Consider the following 16,293-nt stretch of genomic DNA (forward strand, 5'->3'; position numbering starts at 1 on the left):
TTTCTATTTCTTGCAACTCCGTACCCGCCCAACCTGCGGCACCTAGCCTCACGCCTCCTCCTCCGCATTATAGCTTGTTTAAATCTAGACTGACCCACAAGTAATTAAACAACGAGGCGGTCCACCGAACTGGCAAAACAATTTCTGACATCGACGGCCATGATCGCAGCCAAACACCGGATGATTTTTTTCTTTTAAATAATTATCTCCGCCCTTTACGCTCTACAGAACATTTTATTGTGCGTGAGCGCACGCCGTAGCTTTGGCCTCAAAGAACTGACAACTCAACACATCATCTGCGTAAGCGAAAAACTTGATTGGCGACACCACTAAGCCAGCCCCCCCCCCCCCCCTTTTTCCGTGTTTTAATATCATGCCTCTTTATTTGGCTTCACAGGCAGGAAGTGAGAGAAAGAGTGAGCAGCTCCCTCCTCCCCCCTTTTCCGTGTACTCATATCATGCCTCTTTAATTGGCTCCACAAGCAGGAAGCGACAGACTAAGTGAGCAGCTTCCGCCCCCCCCTTCCCTTTCCGTGTACTCATATCATGCCTCTTTATTTGGCTCCACAGTCAGGAAGTGAATGAAGCAGTGAGCAGCTGTACTAAGTGTCACTTAGGAACTAGGGTAGTTGACGACTTTCTGCGGCGTGTGTTACATAGTCCGGCATAGTTGCTACGGAGGCGACCATCAGTGTCCTGTCGTACTTAGTCCAACATACTTTGTACGCATGTAACCGTCAATGGCGTGTCATACAATTTGGCTTCATGCTCTCTCAGTCTGCAAATTGTGTTTGAATGCGACAGCTCTATAGGGTGAGTGGCGCTCTTAATTCAGGTGGTGCCTGGGGCAAGATGAATTTTAGATTTCAGTGCCTGGGCTGTGTGGTGCCTTTCGTTCAGGTGGTGCCTATGACAGGGTTTTATATGGGAACAGACTACGACAGGAAACCACGCGGATACAAAGTCGTTACGCTGCATTTTCTGGGTCACCATATAAGGAAACGCGTGGTTTCCTGCACTCTCCACTTTCCCTCGTTCGGCGAGCTCTTTTCACACCACCTGCTTCTGCTATTCTCTTTTTGCCCCTTCCACTTCTTTCACTGCGCGCGCTTTCTTGCACCACCTGGTTCTGCTTCTCGCGGTCCAGTGTGCTGGGTCCATAGCTAGGTTCATTTGCGGCTTTCACCCAAAGCGGATTTCACGGAAACCAGAAAACAAAGACCTAACACGGGAACCAATCAAGAACGTTAGTTTTTTCTCGTGGATATGATGGCACTAGTTGGTATAGCTCAATTCGGACTCTAACCTAAGTGGTTGGAATTTGGGGTCCACAAATATGTTTTCGCACATTACCATGTAATATGCGAAAACACGTCCCTGTTGTATTCTCACGAACATGCGTCCCTGAATGCGTGCACGCCAAAGGTCACAAAATTGTCACAATTCATTCCTTTTTTTTTTCTTCCTAGCTTTTAATATGTTTTCTGCTCGTGTTGTGATTCTGAGGCAGAATTATTAAAGAAACGGATGGGGTTTGGCGTCACATGCATACACATCAACACGGACAGATGTGGCGTCAAGTACAGGTAGTTCCTCCTTCTCCCACTAAATTTAGGGAAGACGTTTACCATGTCCAGTGACCTAGACTGTTCAGCACTTCATAGTGAGATTGAACGTACTGTGCGTTCACGGGAGTTGGGCAATGGCGTCTAGAACGCGTTTCCGACTGGGGGTTTTAACGTCCCATCGCGGACATACATCAAAAGTCGGCCCGGAGCGCCAACAAATGACGTCACAGGAACCGGAGCGCCATGCTGTCAAACGTCGCGATCCTGGCGGTTGGTGGTAGAAATGCAGGCGAAAAGCACGAGGAAACGCGAGCGTCGCTGTCGTCGCGGCGTCCCAAAGTCTGACTGCCAAAGCATCCGTGGACGGCTTCATATGAGTGCGACCTGCAGCAGAACAGTTGTCTGCCCCATCCACCGCCGCTGCTGGGAGACCGCCAAGATCGTGTCCGGCTAGAGCATAACACTTTTATGACGTCACAAGGCGGAAATCGAATGACCACATTCTGGGGATGTGAAACGTTCTAGCACCATTGTTTGTTGGGGGCCTGAACTTTCTTTTTGTGCTGTTTTTAACACAGAAAGTGTACATGACCTGGGATCAATAGACAGGTTACGGGACGCCACGAAAACCATCACATATATACTAAATGTAATGAACCTGCGTCTTACAATATTTAGCGTCGGAAACATGTGACGCGCAAAATATCGGTCACCAGACTTGGAGGCCGGAGCTACGTATTGCGCGAAATTTAGCGGAAAGCACAGCGAAGAAGCACGATCTACTTTGTCATAAAAAACGACTCTAGGCGGTGGCAGGTTAAGTATGCAGTAACAGGTCCGCCTTAAGCAAGAACTCCTCGCCTTTTCCCAGCTTCCATTGCAAGTGCCCTAGCAAATAAAAAGTTCGGCTCCTAGAGAATCTTTACTAATGTACTCATTTATGTAGAGAATTAGAATATATGTGTGTATGTACACTTTAAATTATATATATGTTACCTTACCAAGATGTGCACGTTTCAACCGCCAAAAGCATCGCTTCTTCCTCCGACAACCAAGTATTGTAAGAACTAGCACGCGCGGCGTGTGAGCAATGCGTAAGAAATATTTTTCTCCCGAGGTGAAAACGAGTAGAGACATAATTTGCACCAACGTCACATCAGCGGTAATTCACGGAGGCTTGCCTCTGAACGCGTACAGTGGCTAGTAATGTAATCTAGAATGCGCAAATGCCGACCAGACCGCGAAGACCACGCAGTCTACCTGACCGAGAGTGGACGGTTAGGACGGCAGTAGAGGCGTTTCAAGGTGAGTACTAACATGCAGCGGGATGCCTTCCCTACACCCCACGAAAGCACGGTTTCCGTACGACGGAGTGGTCTGTACCAGCCATGGGTAACTTACTTCTAAAAAGTAATTCGTTACAGTTACAGTTACTTTCAGAAAAAAGTAGCCAAGTTACCGTTACAGTTACCGCAACAAAAGAGTAATTCGTTACAATTAAAGGTTACTTTTAAAAAGTAACGACGTTACTTTCAGTTACCTTTCAATAGCACAAAAATTAAGGAAAAAGTAGTGTTTGAAAGAAAATAAATTATAGACACGAATCAGTCGGGCTTCTACCATAGCCGTAAATTCAAACTTGATAATTTAGCTGGAAAATTAGTCAATATTATGAAAAAAATAAACACCAAAATTCAACTGGATCTCAGATTTGAGCACGAAGACTTGTTGTCGGAGTACTCCTTGTTGCAAAGTTTGCATACTGCGATCAAATAGTTAACAACCACCTTCATCACAGAAATATACTCTGTTTGCCGGCCGTGCTATAGTTGCGTGTTCTGTTCTCATCAACATCGATATATCCTTGGTAGCACTAGCACATTGCCGGCTCGTTGACGGTTGCGCTGGGTTCATGGACTCCTTTGATATATTTCAGTTCGTACCCGGCAAACCAGAAACAAGCCCTGCGCAACAGCAGTAAATTTTGCCTCCACCGTTGAAACCACGCCAGAGTAGTACAAATCAAATACGAAACATGCGCAGTGCAGTGTAGTGGCGCTAATCAAAATACGAAACATACGAAGTTTCCTCCGCGTGTATTGTTGTTTCACGGTTTATTCACTCGATTAAAAATCGTGCACAGAAAAACAAAAAAAAAAAAAAACGCAACAGAGATAGTGTTTCAATATACTAAGATGTAAGTGTTCAGTCACAAAGTGCAAGCAAATGCGTAAAGATAACTACATTCTTCTTTCTTTTTTTTTCCTTTTCTTTTCATAAAATCTACAGGTGGCTATATTCGGGTCGTGACTCGCGAGAAAGAACGCATTCTCAAGTTTGTGCAAGGCCAACTGGCACTCGAAATGTCGAAACAGACATTTTGGAAAGTGCAAGGAATTGCTAGATTATGCTCGTTTATGATATATTGTTCACAAAGAACTGAAAAGTAACGACAAAGGTAACGTCGTTAACCCAGTAGCACAGAGCTCCGGGAGAATCTGGGGTTTGCACGGCGCATTCTGGGACTGGGTCGGTCAATATCGGCGCGCAAATTGCCGGATTCCAGCGGCAATACGCCCGCCTGAGAGCGTGGCGTCGGAAATAAAAAACAACAACAAAAAAAAAATGTCGGTCTTTCGTTGCCGTAAACTCCCGCTTTCTGCCGGAGGAGACACGCGACGTTTTCCTCCTCTGTCTCGCGCTCCCTCGCCCTTTCCGGGCATGAGCTCGAAGATTCTGGCAAGCCGCTGCAACGGACATGCGCAAACGGTTCATTTCTGCACTTCGCGCCAAATCCGTGCGCCCGGCGACGCCATCGCGAACTTGTGCAGAAGTGAAAAGGTGCGGAACGAGGAGGATAACGGCAGCAGGTGAGTACAGCGCTTCCTTCAATTAACCTGCATTTCTTTTTGTAGTTTGTTCCGGGCGCTTGCCTTACGTCGATATGTGTCGGTTAGAATGGGAAGACTGCATGTTTTCAGCGCTTCGTCGCTTTGAGAGAACCTGGTGGCCAGGCCGCCAGGTTCACTCAAACGGAATACATTCGAGCGCTCTGGAGCCCGCGCCGGCGCAAAGTTGGTGTTGTTTGCTTCTTGTTTGTTCGGAAGTTGATGTCAGTGCCCGCCCAGTGCTATAAAATAGCTGATTGAGCCGGCGGCCGGAGCCTGAAAGCAAAGCTATGGTTGGTGTAGCATAACGAATGAAAGCATATTCCTGCCAGCACATCGGGGTCCAAAAAGCAAGATCTGTCCTCTCCACGGTGTTAGCTAATGATTTCTAGGTGTGGACTGTGTGCTTTTCGCGGCTACCAGAGGGAAGTTGGCTCGTCGCTTTGGTTTTAAGCGACGCCGGCAGATGTCTCGTAGAGCTGGAGTCATCCCGGGACACTTCTCCCATGCTCTTGGGATTTGTTTTTGCTCTCAGGCAGTCGCGCCTTTCGACGGCTGACATTGTCAGCCGTGGGCACGGTGGCTGCCGGATGATGAGCCTTTCAGATACTCGTCAACCGAACGTTATCCGTTTGATCGCGCCGCACATTTAGCCGCGCAGTTTCCTCACCTAAAGCGTATACCTTGCACCGTTGTCCTTGCGTGTACCCGAAACAGTGGCAATATCGAAAGGCATAAGAGCGAAGTCTCTTTCAGAGAAAGCGTCGGTTGAATTTGATAGCCTTGGCAGCTAGAGACTTCGGACTCCCAATCGGTCGCATCGACAATAAGACTTTTCGAGCAACTGGATGTTTTTCCTGCAGCGATCGCGAGGGGCATTTCGAGCAGAAGTAGATGTGGCTGACATGATCTAGCCCTGCCATTCCCCGCACGCACGCCGGAGTGTTTCTCGGGCAATTGTAAAGCCATATATCTACGTTCTTAATTACTCCCTAAAGATATATGTTCCTAGTGAGCATGGCGGGCTGGGGCTGTGTTTTTGTATTACAGAATTTTTTTTTATTCGTTCGTTTTTTTAGTGTTTTGCAATGCATGTGCAGTAAAATAATAATGTTCGTTGGGTTCTAAATTAACTGCAGTGACTTACTTTACTCCTGCATTGTTGTATGTCATACATTCGCTCACAAACGTTTCTGTATTCGCAGTTATCCCACTACTGCACTCAGAGCCCAAGTTTGGTGAGTCTTCAATGCAAGTTGAAATCTTCAATAAATTAATCCTTTAAGACAGAGGCGATGCACCCTTATTGTGGCCCTTGCCACGCAGCAGTTGCTTGCGAAGTGCCAACTTTCATGCCATGAAATTAAATGCTAATGGATAACCTGACAGATCTATTCATTCTGAGTGAAGTGCACGGAGACATTTCTTTAAATTTACAGTAATGTGTCTCTTCAGAATTGATGTTACGACTGAAAAATGTTGTCAACGCTCCTCTCGACGTACTGGCATATTTTATCTCCAGGCATTTCACATCATTACAAATGGAGCTAACAAAGAAAGAACCTTGCAGTCGTGCCGCTGGCCAAACACCGCAGCCAATTTAGACCACTGGTATGTGCCGTGCAAAATTTAAAAATGCGAAGTTGACTGGAGTGCAACACTGAGCGCGACCATTTAGGCTTTCAAAATGCTTCCACCAAACCTAAATGGCTGCACTTGAAGGCTTTGCTTTCCTTCCAGGTTATAGAAGAACAGAATATATGTATTCACTCAAGGTTCAACTTTATTTTTGCCTCATGCAGGCTGACCAGCCATGAATCCAAAACCAGGCCAATGGTTGGCAATTGTGGGGTTCTTGGGAGAAGAAGCGACCAGCTCTGTGCCGCTTTCCTGGTTGACCGAAGAGCTGACGAAGTGCTACTGGCCGACAAATGTCACAAGTGGAAGACGGTAGTTTATGATCAAACTTTATTCCCTACCTGGACCATGGCGCAAGTTCCCCATACGTGTCTTTGGATATGCATGTAAGTTTAAAACGGGAAAACACATTCGAAATGAAACTACTCTAATACCTGCTTTTTAAAACGCAAATGCTTGCTTTCAGCGTCCTATGAAGAAGCATGCGAGAAAGTCACTCGCTCTCTGGACACGTCTACAATAGACCCTGAGTCAACAGTTGATGCAAATGAGCTTGACAGTGACCTTGAGGAACCTCGGACTTTCATAACCCTGAGAACGTAATATACCGCACTGACCATTTTAAAATTACCCCCACTGGGGTAATTTTCTACATTCTGTTTTTATGTCGTTACCATTCCAGACCTTCGCTCACTCCAGCTGTCCAATCTGTGCCCTCTCTGCTTGCTGGAGCAAAGAGCAGTGGGGTCTGCAGGCAGTCCTTTGACGTCGTTTCGTCCGCTACCATCAACACAACAGCACGAGCCTGTATTCAAGCACCAGTAGTTAACCAGCGTGATGAGAGTGGTAAGTAAACTGAACATTTTGTTCCTTACATGTGATATCGTGCAACATAAATTCAAAGGATATCTTTGAACCTAAGGTTGCATTAATTTGCATCACGGACTAACCTCTTCGATGCGCTAATCATAGCTCCACATTGTCTTTTCGCAGCTCTCTTTAAAAAGATTCTCACCCTTATGGTTGAAATAAAAAATACCGTGAAAAGCTTGGAGGCACGTGTGCAACGGCTACAACAACAGCTGAATGGCCTCTGTCCAGGAACTACACTAGACACTCAGCTGCCTGCTTTCCCACTGACATCAGAAAAAGATGTGGCTGCACTGGAGCCTAAACTTGGGCGCCCTGAATTTCGAAAGGAAATGTTAAGCAAAACATGCAACTTCGTCATTACACTGAAAGGCGTTTTCTCTGCCAGCTTTCATCAAAATTTCCAAGATAACATTTGCAATACATATTCCTCCGTTGTGGCAAGGATATATAATCCTTCATACTGGGCGGATTCTCGCATACTATACATTCCTATCCTGCTGAAACACATTGACGCAAACACTACCACAATTTCTTTATTTAGCGTGGTTATTTTGCCTATCGCTTGTTTCTCTTCATATTAATGTACTTTCATTAAAATTAGGACACCAATTTCACCTAGCAGAAATAACAACCTCAATAAATGTTTCGCTTCGCATACCGGAGGGCGTCATCAGTGCATACAGGAAAATGAGAAAGTTTCGGTCAACGCAGCCCTACCTATCCGGAATGTCCATGTATACTTCCAGAAGGAGGCCACGGTTTTTGTTGCACCCTGACGCATCGTCGCGGATGAATGACTCAAATAGCTTGCGTGCGCCCCACCTATCTCCCTTCGCCTCCGTTGTTGCGGCCGTAACGTTGAAATTATTTCCTGTAGTCCACGCGTAGACCACGAACCCTCTTTTGAGATGAATCGCGTTCGTTGCATACTTTGTCCCGGGATTTTTTTGTTATCAGTTCTCGTTCAACTTGCGGGTCTCCTACCTTGAACGTCTTGGAGGCGAGACGTTCAAAGATGCTGTAGTCATAATGACAAAACGACTCCTCTCAAACGAGGTGATGTTACTGTACACTCTCAAAGGCACGACCACCAAAAAGTGCTTTGAATCTCTGCCTCTCTGTGGATACATGCGAGGTAAAACCTGTTTTCTCTCATATCTCGAAATAATTACAAATTTGATTGGCAAGGGTAAGACTCAAATCTTGATGGTGTGTCGGAAAAGTTCAGGTAGTTTCTCTTAGTGAAAGGCTGCATTTTCATTCAGCGCATTAAAGCGCATCAGTCGTGCGTGTTCTCATCGTCATCCATCATCATGGCAACCAAACCAGTCCTACTCCGAAGTTCATTCATTGTGCTTGACGTGAAGTTCTGATTATATTAATAATTATTTACGCGAAAAGATAAGAACAAAAAGCAGAAAAAACAACATTGTTCTTTCACTGAGACAGCAGAGTAGTTTGTAGATAATCGAAAGGATGTGTCCACGTCCTCCGCGGTTTTTTTATTATTTCGCACAAACTCATTAATCAAGCAGTATTCACTATAGTAGCAACATATAGAAATCATCCTGTTGTTATATATATGTACAGCTGTAAGGTACAGCCCTACGCGATATGAAAAAAGAACTTCCGACAAGGCAGTTTCTTCAGCGGCATTGGGCCCACAATGGCCATATGCACTTTAATTTGAGGGAGATTGCAACAAGGGTTCATTCTCCAACACCGCCACCTGAAACTACCTTGTCGAATGGGACTGTTATGTGGCTAGAGACTGTATGCTCATAATGACTTGGTATGTCACAACTGCGGTGTACACGCTGTATCTTTGTGTTTCAGATGTACTGCTTAAACGCTTTCCTTCCACTGACGGCACACGGATCGCACAACGTTTTGGAAAATTTTTCTCAGGAGCCTCCGACAGAGAAGGCGGTCGGGAGAAACGACGAAAGGTGATGAGAGCAACAGTGGAAAACAGAGCACTTCGTGGAACTGACACACCGACAGATGTAATTTAAGTAGAAAGAACTATGTTGTACCCTGGAAATTACGTAACTGGATATGTTAAAACATGTTGAGCCTCAAGAAGGGACACTAAATTAGTTATTTTTTGGTACGACCCTTCATGTGATAAGCTAGTCACTAATAAACAAAATGTTTAGTCAAATTTTTTGCGCAAATGTCTTTCTTTAGATCCCACCGCAGAGGGATGCAGGTCAGCGAAAATACCGCACGCCGGTACGTTTCGCTACAATAACCCGCTACGAAAACCAGAGGGAGAGACCGATATCGGTCTCCCTTCTTTGCTTTTCGTAACGAGCCTTTGTAGCGAAACGTGCGGACAGTGCAGCGCAGCCCGTAACCCTTCGGTGTTGCAAAACACCTCCGGCCCGGTGTCGGCTGCCCGTGAAAATGCCGAAAAAGGGCGAGGCCGTCCCAGAGCCGGCCTGCACGGTTGTGCTATTGGGAAGGCTCCGGCCCAGCTACGGCGTTTTGCGGTACAGCCGCAAAACTCTGCACACGGCCCGTAGCCGATTGATGTTGCAAAACAGTTCCGGCCCAGTTCCGGCTGCGCCTGAAAATGTCGGAAAACGCCGAGGCCGCCCCAAAGCCGGCCCGCACGTTTGTGCTACTGGGGTACTTTCATGGTTACCTCAGAAAAAGTAATAGAACTACAGTTACAAGTTACGTTCTTAGAAAGTAACTCGTTACAGTTACAAGTTACCGAAAAAGTAACAAAGTTACAGTAACGCGTTACTACCAAAGACTGGTCTGTACTGCCTGGTCGCCGTCTGCGCATTCTAGTAGATCCTATCGCTAGCGCCGCTGCCTAGTTCAGCCTACATTTTGCGCCAGCCAATCTGTTTCTGTGGGTGAAAACGAGTAATAATAAAGAGTTCTAGTATTGAGTAAAAGAGCAAACTAATCCGCTGTGCGCTTTTGTTAACGCTGGGTGCAAAACGTTGCGCATGCGCGTCCTGCTCGTGCGCCACCTCAAGACCGTAGTGGGGGCTCCGCTTACTCGAAGCGTGAAACAAGTATAACGCTAATGCAAACGCACATTGCTTGCGTTCGCTCGTATACACACTGAAAAAAAATTTCTAATTACCAGCAGCACGATGCATTGACGTAACGTGGAAGCCATGTATATGTGCGAAGTGTCAAATATGGGCACTTTAATCGCTGAGAGGGTATGAACGGCATGGATGACTTTAAGTTGTCCTGCCTCCAGCGCGACCTTCCTACTAACGATAAAGCCTCGGTGACTCTTCGAGCATGTACGCGCAACCGAAGCGAATTGGAATCTAAAGAGAACCTACAGGAGATCGGCATCCGAAAGAGGAACACTGTCGTTTTATTCCTGCCGATGACTATAATAACCATTCCACACAAAAATAATGCGTCTCCTAGAATTGAATTTGTACTACAATCGACCTTTTTCCTTCAGGTCTCCAAAGCGTAATGGGCCTCAGCGTGCCAGGTCTTGTTGCCAGCGTCCTCTTCTATGCACTCATCGTGGCCGTGGGCTTCTGGGGTGCCCGGAAGAGGCTAAGAGGGGGAGCCCGGACGAACCCAAGCGAGGACCTGATGCTCGGTGGCCGTAGCGTGAGCCTTGCTGTCGGAGTGTTCACCATCATCGGTATACCGCAAGAAGAATGTCCCACGTTGTGTATACATGGCCTGCACGCAGGGCCGTAACCAGGGGGGGGGGGGGGGGGGGTTAGGGGGTTCTGAACCCCCCCCCCCCCCCCCCCGAAATGTTTTTCTGTGTACGGCCCTGGTCGGTGCACTTGCAGCCAGCCGATTTTAATCTCCACCTCTGCGCACGCGCAGTGGCGCCGGTCGGCTACCGGGTACCAAACCGGGACCGGTTCTCCGGTTTGCTATAACTCTCCATTATATGCCACCGATGCACATGATTCATAGGCAAAAATAAGACAATAGACATTTTCAAAATGGCCGCCGTTGTCCCCGAAACCCCCCCCCCCCCCCCCCCCCCCCGAAATATTTTTCTGGGTACGGCCCTGCCTGCACGAGATATCATCGAATCACGCTGGAGGTTATTCCTACCTTAGGCTCATCGATACTGACAAAGCATGGCAGATTGCCACGAGCCGGGGCAGCCGAAGGTGAAAAAAGTAGGGCGGCAGACAAAAGGCATGTAACGAGCACACCGCTGCAGCGAGACGCCGAAACGTGCTTGTCCCGCCCACCTTACACTCTCAAGAAAAAAGGGTGCAAAATGGTGTATCGTTACACCCTTTTCCCCATATAATACACCCCAAAATTTCAATTCGATGTACAGCACCCTACAGTTGAACAGACGGCCCGAAATTTTACGAGGGGCTTGATTGCCGTGATGGTACAACATTTTAAATAGCTAAAGTACGTATCAAATACCACATAAAGAAAACACCGAGTTTTTACAGTAGGGCCAAGAAAACCTCGATTATTTCTTTTGTAGTCAGTAAAGCGTACATTAGCTTATGCTAATGCTTATAGTCAGCGCACAGCAAACGCTGTGCGCTAACTATAGCCTCCCCGCGAAATGCTCTGTGCTACCAGATCCTCGCGCTCCAAATCTGCGAGCGGGCACTCTATGGCTCCGTCATCGAACTGCCAGACTTTGCGAGTATAGAGGAGGCTATGTTCCTACTTGTTGTCGCAAAGGAAAGCAAATCTGGTGGTGCGGAACGTACGCGGGAAAAGTATGCTGCCTAGAACCCGTGTCCGACTGCTGAGTTTGCCGCGTCCTAAGAAATGCTCCCAAGAGTTCCGCCTGATGACACCATAAATGTGCCATGTTTTCGTCGCTGTCCTGGCAGTCTCACAGCAAGGCCGGTATATGTAGCAGATACCTGTTCTGCTAAGGGTGCTCTCTAGCTTGGCATACCATTAAAACTGGGGCAGCGAGAAGTTGAGACCCAACGCTAACAGTGACACCCGTGATCACTCGTTCTTGCCGGGACTTCTAGCACCAACGGCCAAAATTGTGACAACCAACAACAACAACGTAAGTCGGCTACAGTGACGTCACTTGTTGCAACTTCTGGGCCACTTTTGATGTATGGATAGGATAGGCCGCTAAACACACTAATCAAAAACGCGCTGCAGTCATCGTAGCAGGACGTACACGATCAGCAGCAAGGCCACCAGAATTAGCGCTGATGTGATGTCAGTGCAAGCCATGTATTAAAATTCGAGCACACTGTACTATGAGCGCTGCAATTTTTTGGTGACTCCCCCTTACGGTCCCTTTTTTTGGCGTCACGACAATGATTTGCCTTGCCGTGACGTCGTACCATAAGGATATCATTCAGCAGTTGCCTTGTGCAAGGGGAACCTCAGAGTATGTAGGATGATAAGGAAAGTGGGGATTAATGTATGATGTTGATTAAGTGACCGTACCGACCATGAAGGATCAAAGCATATTGATGAGTGTTGTGTAAAAACGAGTTTTGGAGCGCAGCTCTTCGGCGCCCGTTTGCGGCTTGAGTGGCGTCGCCGTCGCCGTCAATGTAACCGTGCGTTGCATCATGGGTAACATTCTATAATGCAACGCGCAGGACTCACTCTTGACCCGCGCGTTGTATTATGGGACATTTCCCATAGTGACGTCACGAGGGTCACGAGTGACGTCACGAGGTTACCCCGCGTTGCATTATGGAAAAGTTTCCATGATACAACGCGAGGGTCACTCATGACCCGCGTGTTGCAGGGTGGTCGATACAGCGGTTCTGCTGCTGCAGGTTGCTCTCCAGCTTGCCAGTCCACGGAAGCTTCGACACCCAGGAGTTGGGACGCCGCGACGACAGCTACACTCACCTTCACTCGTATTTTTTTTCTCCAAATCTTTCACGCCCCACCGGCAGGATTGCAACACCCGACAGCATGGCACTTCCACGTTTGTGACGCCATTTGTTCACACAACGGGGACCACTTTTGATGCATGGGCGTAATGGCGGCCCAACGCACCAGTCGGGGACGCGTTCGGTACGCCGTTGTATCCGACGCGCAAGTTCCTCTGCTTCTTCAGCAGGGATTGCGGTGACGTCAGAAAAACGCCCAGCTCTGAATGACTCCGACTTGAGGGATAGTTGGTAGACCTCAAGGTAGCTAGCATCGAGGTCTACCCACAATCCCTCTGTCAGAGACATTCAGAGCTAGACGTTCTGACATCAGTGCAACCCCTGCGCAAGAAGCCGACAAACTTGAGCTCCGCAAATTTAAAGCCTGTGCACTGGAATTTCAACATCATCATGGTGAGATTGGGCGAAGACAGAGATTAGAGACGAGTGCTGCGTCGACGTTCGGTTGGGCCTCGTATCCAATCAACGCATTGAAAAATGCTCGGCATCGGGCTTGGGTCCAATTGCTGAGTTGGCGCCATCTGACTGGGATGACGTTCCATGGACCCGTTTAGAACAAACCCACGTACAACGAATTAGTGTCGATATCAAATTCATGGAAAATTTAAATAAAAATGCATGTAAAAAGTACATTTTATAACGAAAAACATATTGGCTATAAAGAGCTTTTTCCCCCCGGGAAGGCTTCCAAAAACGCGCAAACGGACGACTTCTAGCCCTGTCCCTCCCCCCACCTCCCCTCAAAAAAAAAAGTTGGAAAAAGAAAACAAATTTCAAAAGCTCAAGCCGCGAACAAAATTGAGTGAAGAGAAGCAGGCCAGAAGGGGAGAAAGCTAAAAAAAAACAAAAAACACTCAGCACGCACGCACAGAAAAAAGTTCCTCTCAAAGCGGTAGCCCACAAAGAGAAGCGATTAAAGAAAGGAGATAAGCTAAAAAAACAAACTCTGCGCGAAAGCAAAAAAAAAAAAAAAAATCATGAAAAGAATTTTGCGCGGGGTTACAAGCAGAGCTGGCCAAATTACTCATATTTTGTAATTAAATTACATTACTAATTACTTTGCTGAAAATTGCTGAAATGTAATTAAATTACATTACAAATTACCACAGCCAGAAAGTAATTAATTACCATTACAAATTACTTTTAAAAGTAATGAAATTACTTTCGCATTACGTTTGTATACTTTTACAGGCTGCGCCGACACAGGCGCAGCCTGTGTAGGCGCAGTTTCAAACACTGCTGGCGGCTAAATTCTCGTGTTTTCCCACTGCATTTTGTGTTTCATGGTGCATGTATTTTCCCGAGGACATTGGGAAGCATTGTACTACATTTGAAAAAAAAAAGCAGTAAACTATTTTTGTTGGGTACGCGCGTAACAGAACGAATGCAGCTGGAATGTTAGCTTTTCTTTTTTTTTACGGTAAGTTTTTACGGCGCCGTTCGATTAGCCGCGTGTCAAACGACAAAGCGTTTAGCTGTCGAAATTAATTAACAACAGAAGATAGCCGAAAGGAATGCATTTTTCACGCTCACAAATAACATGTTTACCAATAGACAAAGGAACGCACGCGACTGATCCGTTTCCCACCCCAACCCGGACAACTATTTTTGGAGATGTTTGAGGATCCTACGCGGATTATCTCTGGGAGGGGGGGAGAACAATTGTCATTGTTCGCAAAATCGCGTCGAGGGCCGTTCCACCAGGGGACTTAGTTCGACCTACTTCCCCTCCTTCGTTTCCCGAGAATGTCAAGCAGAAAAGCTCGAATGGCAGAAACTTACCACCCCTATTTCTCACAGTGGAAGATAACACAGAGAGGGTACGCAGCATGTATCAGAAAAAGTAAGCGGACACTTTTAAGAGGGGCCAGGAAACGTCGAATGCAAAACCGCAAAACATAGGTAGAGAATCGCGCTGAGCGGGTTTTTACAGTTCAAGAGAGTGGCAGAAAATGTCTAGCTGATAGCGGGCGCGAGAGTCGCACCAGCCGCATTAGCATCAGAAACATGGCGGCGACCAAAGAGCGTTTTTTAGAAAGCTGTAGAGGAAAAATAAAAAGTAAAATAAAAAGAAGAGCGCTCTTGTGTATTGTGGACACAAAAAATATGCCTGGTGCGAAAAAGTAATTAGGTAATTTAATTACAATTACCGTCGCTGGAGTAATTCATTACATTACTAAATTACCTGCTACAAAAAGTAATGAATTACATTACTAATGACTGGTACAAGTAATTAAATTACTGTAATTTCATTACAGTAATTGCATTACTGCCAGCTCTGGTTACAAGGCAGAAGCGAAGAGATAAGAAAAAAAGAGAAGCTCTCACCTTACAACGAAAGAATCGTGGAAGTTCTTTGTAAATGGTTTCTGCTATATTGAACTATTTGCTCAATCGAACTGATCGGGGCGTTTCCTGCTATTCGTTATAAATGGGTTTGACTGTAGGAGGACGTTCGTAGGCTTCAATTATTGCGGGTGGTTTCGAATAGGCTGAGGAGCACGAAATAGCGCTCCAGAGAAACTCCTTACTTGATGCGAGCTTGGCAATCTTTGGGGACTAGCATAAGCCTAATCCGGTTTTGCTCTAAGGCGTTAGTTTGTGCCAGATTACTTTTCTTTCGCGTTTATGGCTTCTTTTTTTAAAGGCTTCTTTTTTTAAAGAGGGGGGGGGGGGGGGCAGGGGCCGCTTGCCAAATAATTGTTCAGTTGCCAGATGTGAGCAAAAGATGCCATCAGGAATGGAAGAACCAGTAGGGAAGGCCAAATTTGGCACTTGTCTGCCAATTTAGGCGTAAAATGTCCCAATAAACCTCCCAAAAAAATTCGGCTCTCGTTTGCAGACTTAATGCTCATTCACACTGGCACATTTTCTTACGTTAAGTTAAGTTATGTGTAAGTCACCGAAACGTTCGTGTCGAGGATGTCGCGTGTCGTGCTTTCTCCTTGAACTAATAGCCTCGATTAAAGGGAAGATGTGGCATATCTACATTTGACAAAAAAGAACGCTTGAATTGCGTTCATTTGGCCTTTAGAATAGCAGATATCATAATTATATTGCAATGCGACGCCCCGGAAAGCCATACGAGCAATTTCAAAATAGGCGTGAAGCCCCGCCTGCCTAGCCTTGGGCAGCCAAAAGATCCGTCGATGACGTCACGTACAGCGACTGTCTTTCGCGTTTGGTTTTGCGTTTAACAATACTTGCGCAGCAAATGGTTTGGGTATTCGGGTTCACGGGGTAGAAATACAGTAAAATCACTTCTAACCCCTTTTTTTTTTTTTCAAGAAGCTCCGTAGCTTCTTTTTAATATGAAGCACACAGGTACCGGTGACTTCAACGTAATATTTCGTAAAGTAACTTAACGTAAGAAAATGGGGCAGTGTGAATGAGCCTTTAGGCTCAAGGATGCTAGATTACAGCCAGACTACTCGCAGTTGGAGCCTAACTTTGGAAATT

At 46.5% G+C, this 16,293-nt stretch overlaps 1 protein-coding gene across 4 annotated transcripts in view; it reads left to right on the forward strand.

The window, feature by feature from the left end:
• The first annotated feature begins 611 nt into the window (after positions 1-611).
• The window catches only part of LOC115328303 (high-affinity choline transporter 1), a 70,551-nt gene continuing 54,869 nt past the window's right edge, over positions 612-16,293 (forward strand). Inside the window, exons 1-2 of one of the 4 annotated variants that reach the window (XM_040218592.3) lie at positions 612-813; positions 10,413-10,604. In XM_040218592.3, coding sequence (XP_040074526.1) covers positions 10,427-10,604 — 178 coding nt within the window. In that variant the 5' untranslated portion in view covers positions 612-813; positions 10,413-10,426. Of the gene's footprint in view, positions 814-4,428; positions 4,439-10,412; positions 10,605-16,293 lie in introns of those variants that run through there. The other 3 variants (XM_040218571.2, XM_040218578.1, XM_040218584.1) reach the window with 3 other exon arrangements.

Source organism: Ixodes scapularis, unplaced genomic scaffold (genome assembly GCF_016920785.2).
Source record: "Ixodes scapularis isolate PalLabHiFi unplaced genomic scaffold, ASM1692078v2 PGA_scaffold7__128_contigs__length_106722199, whole genome shotgun sequence".
Taxonomy (NCBI): Eukaryota; Metazoa; Arthropoda; class Arachnida; order Ixodida; family Ixodidae; genus Ixodes; species Ixodes scapularis.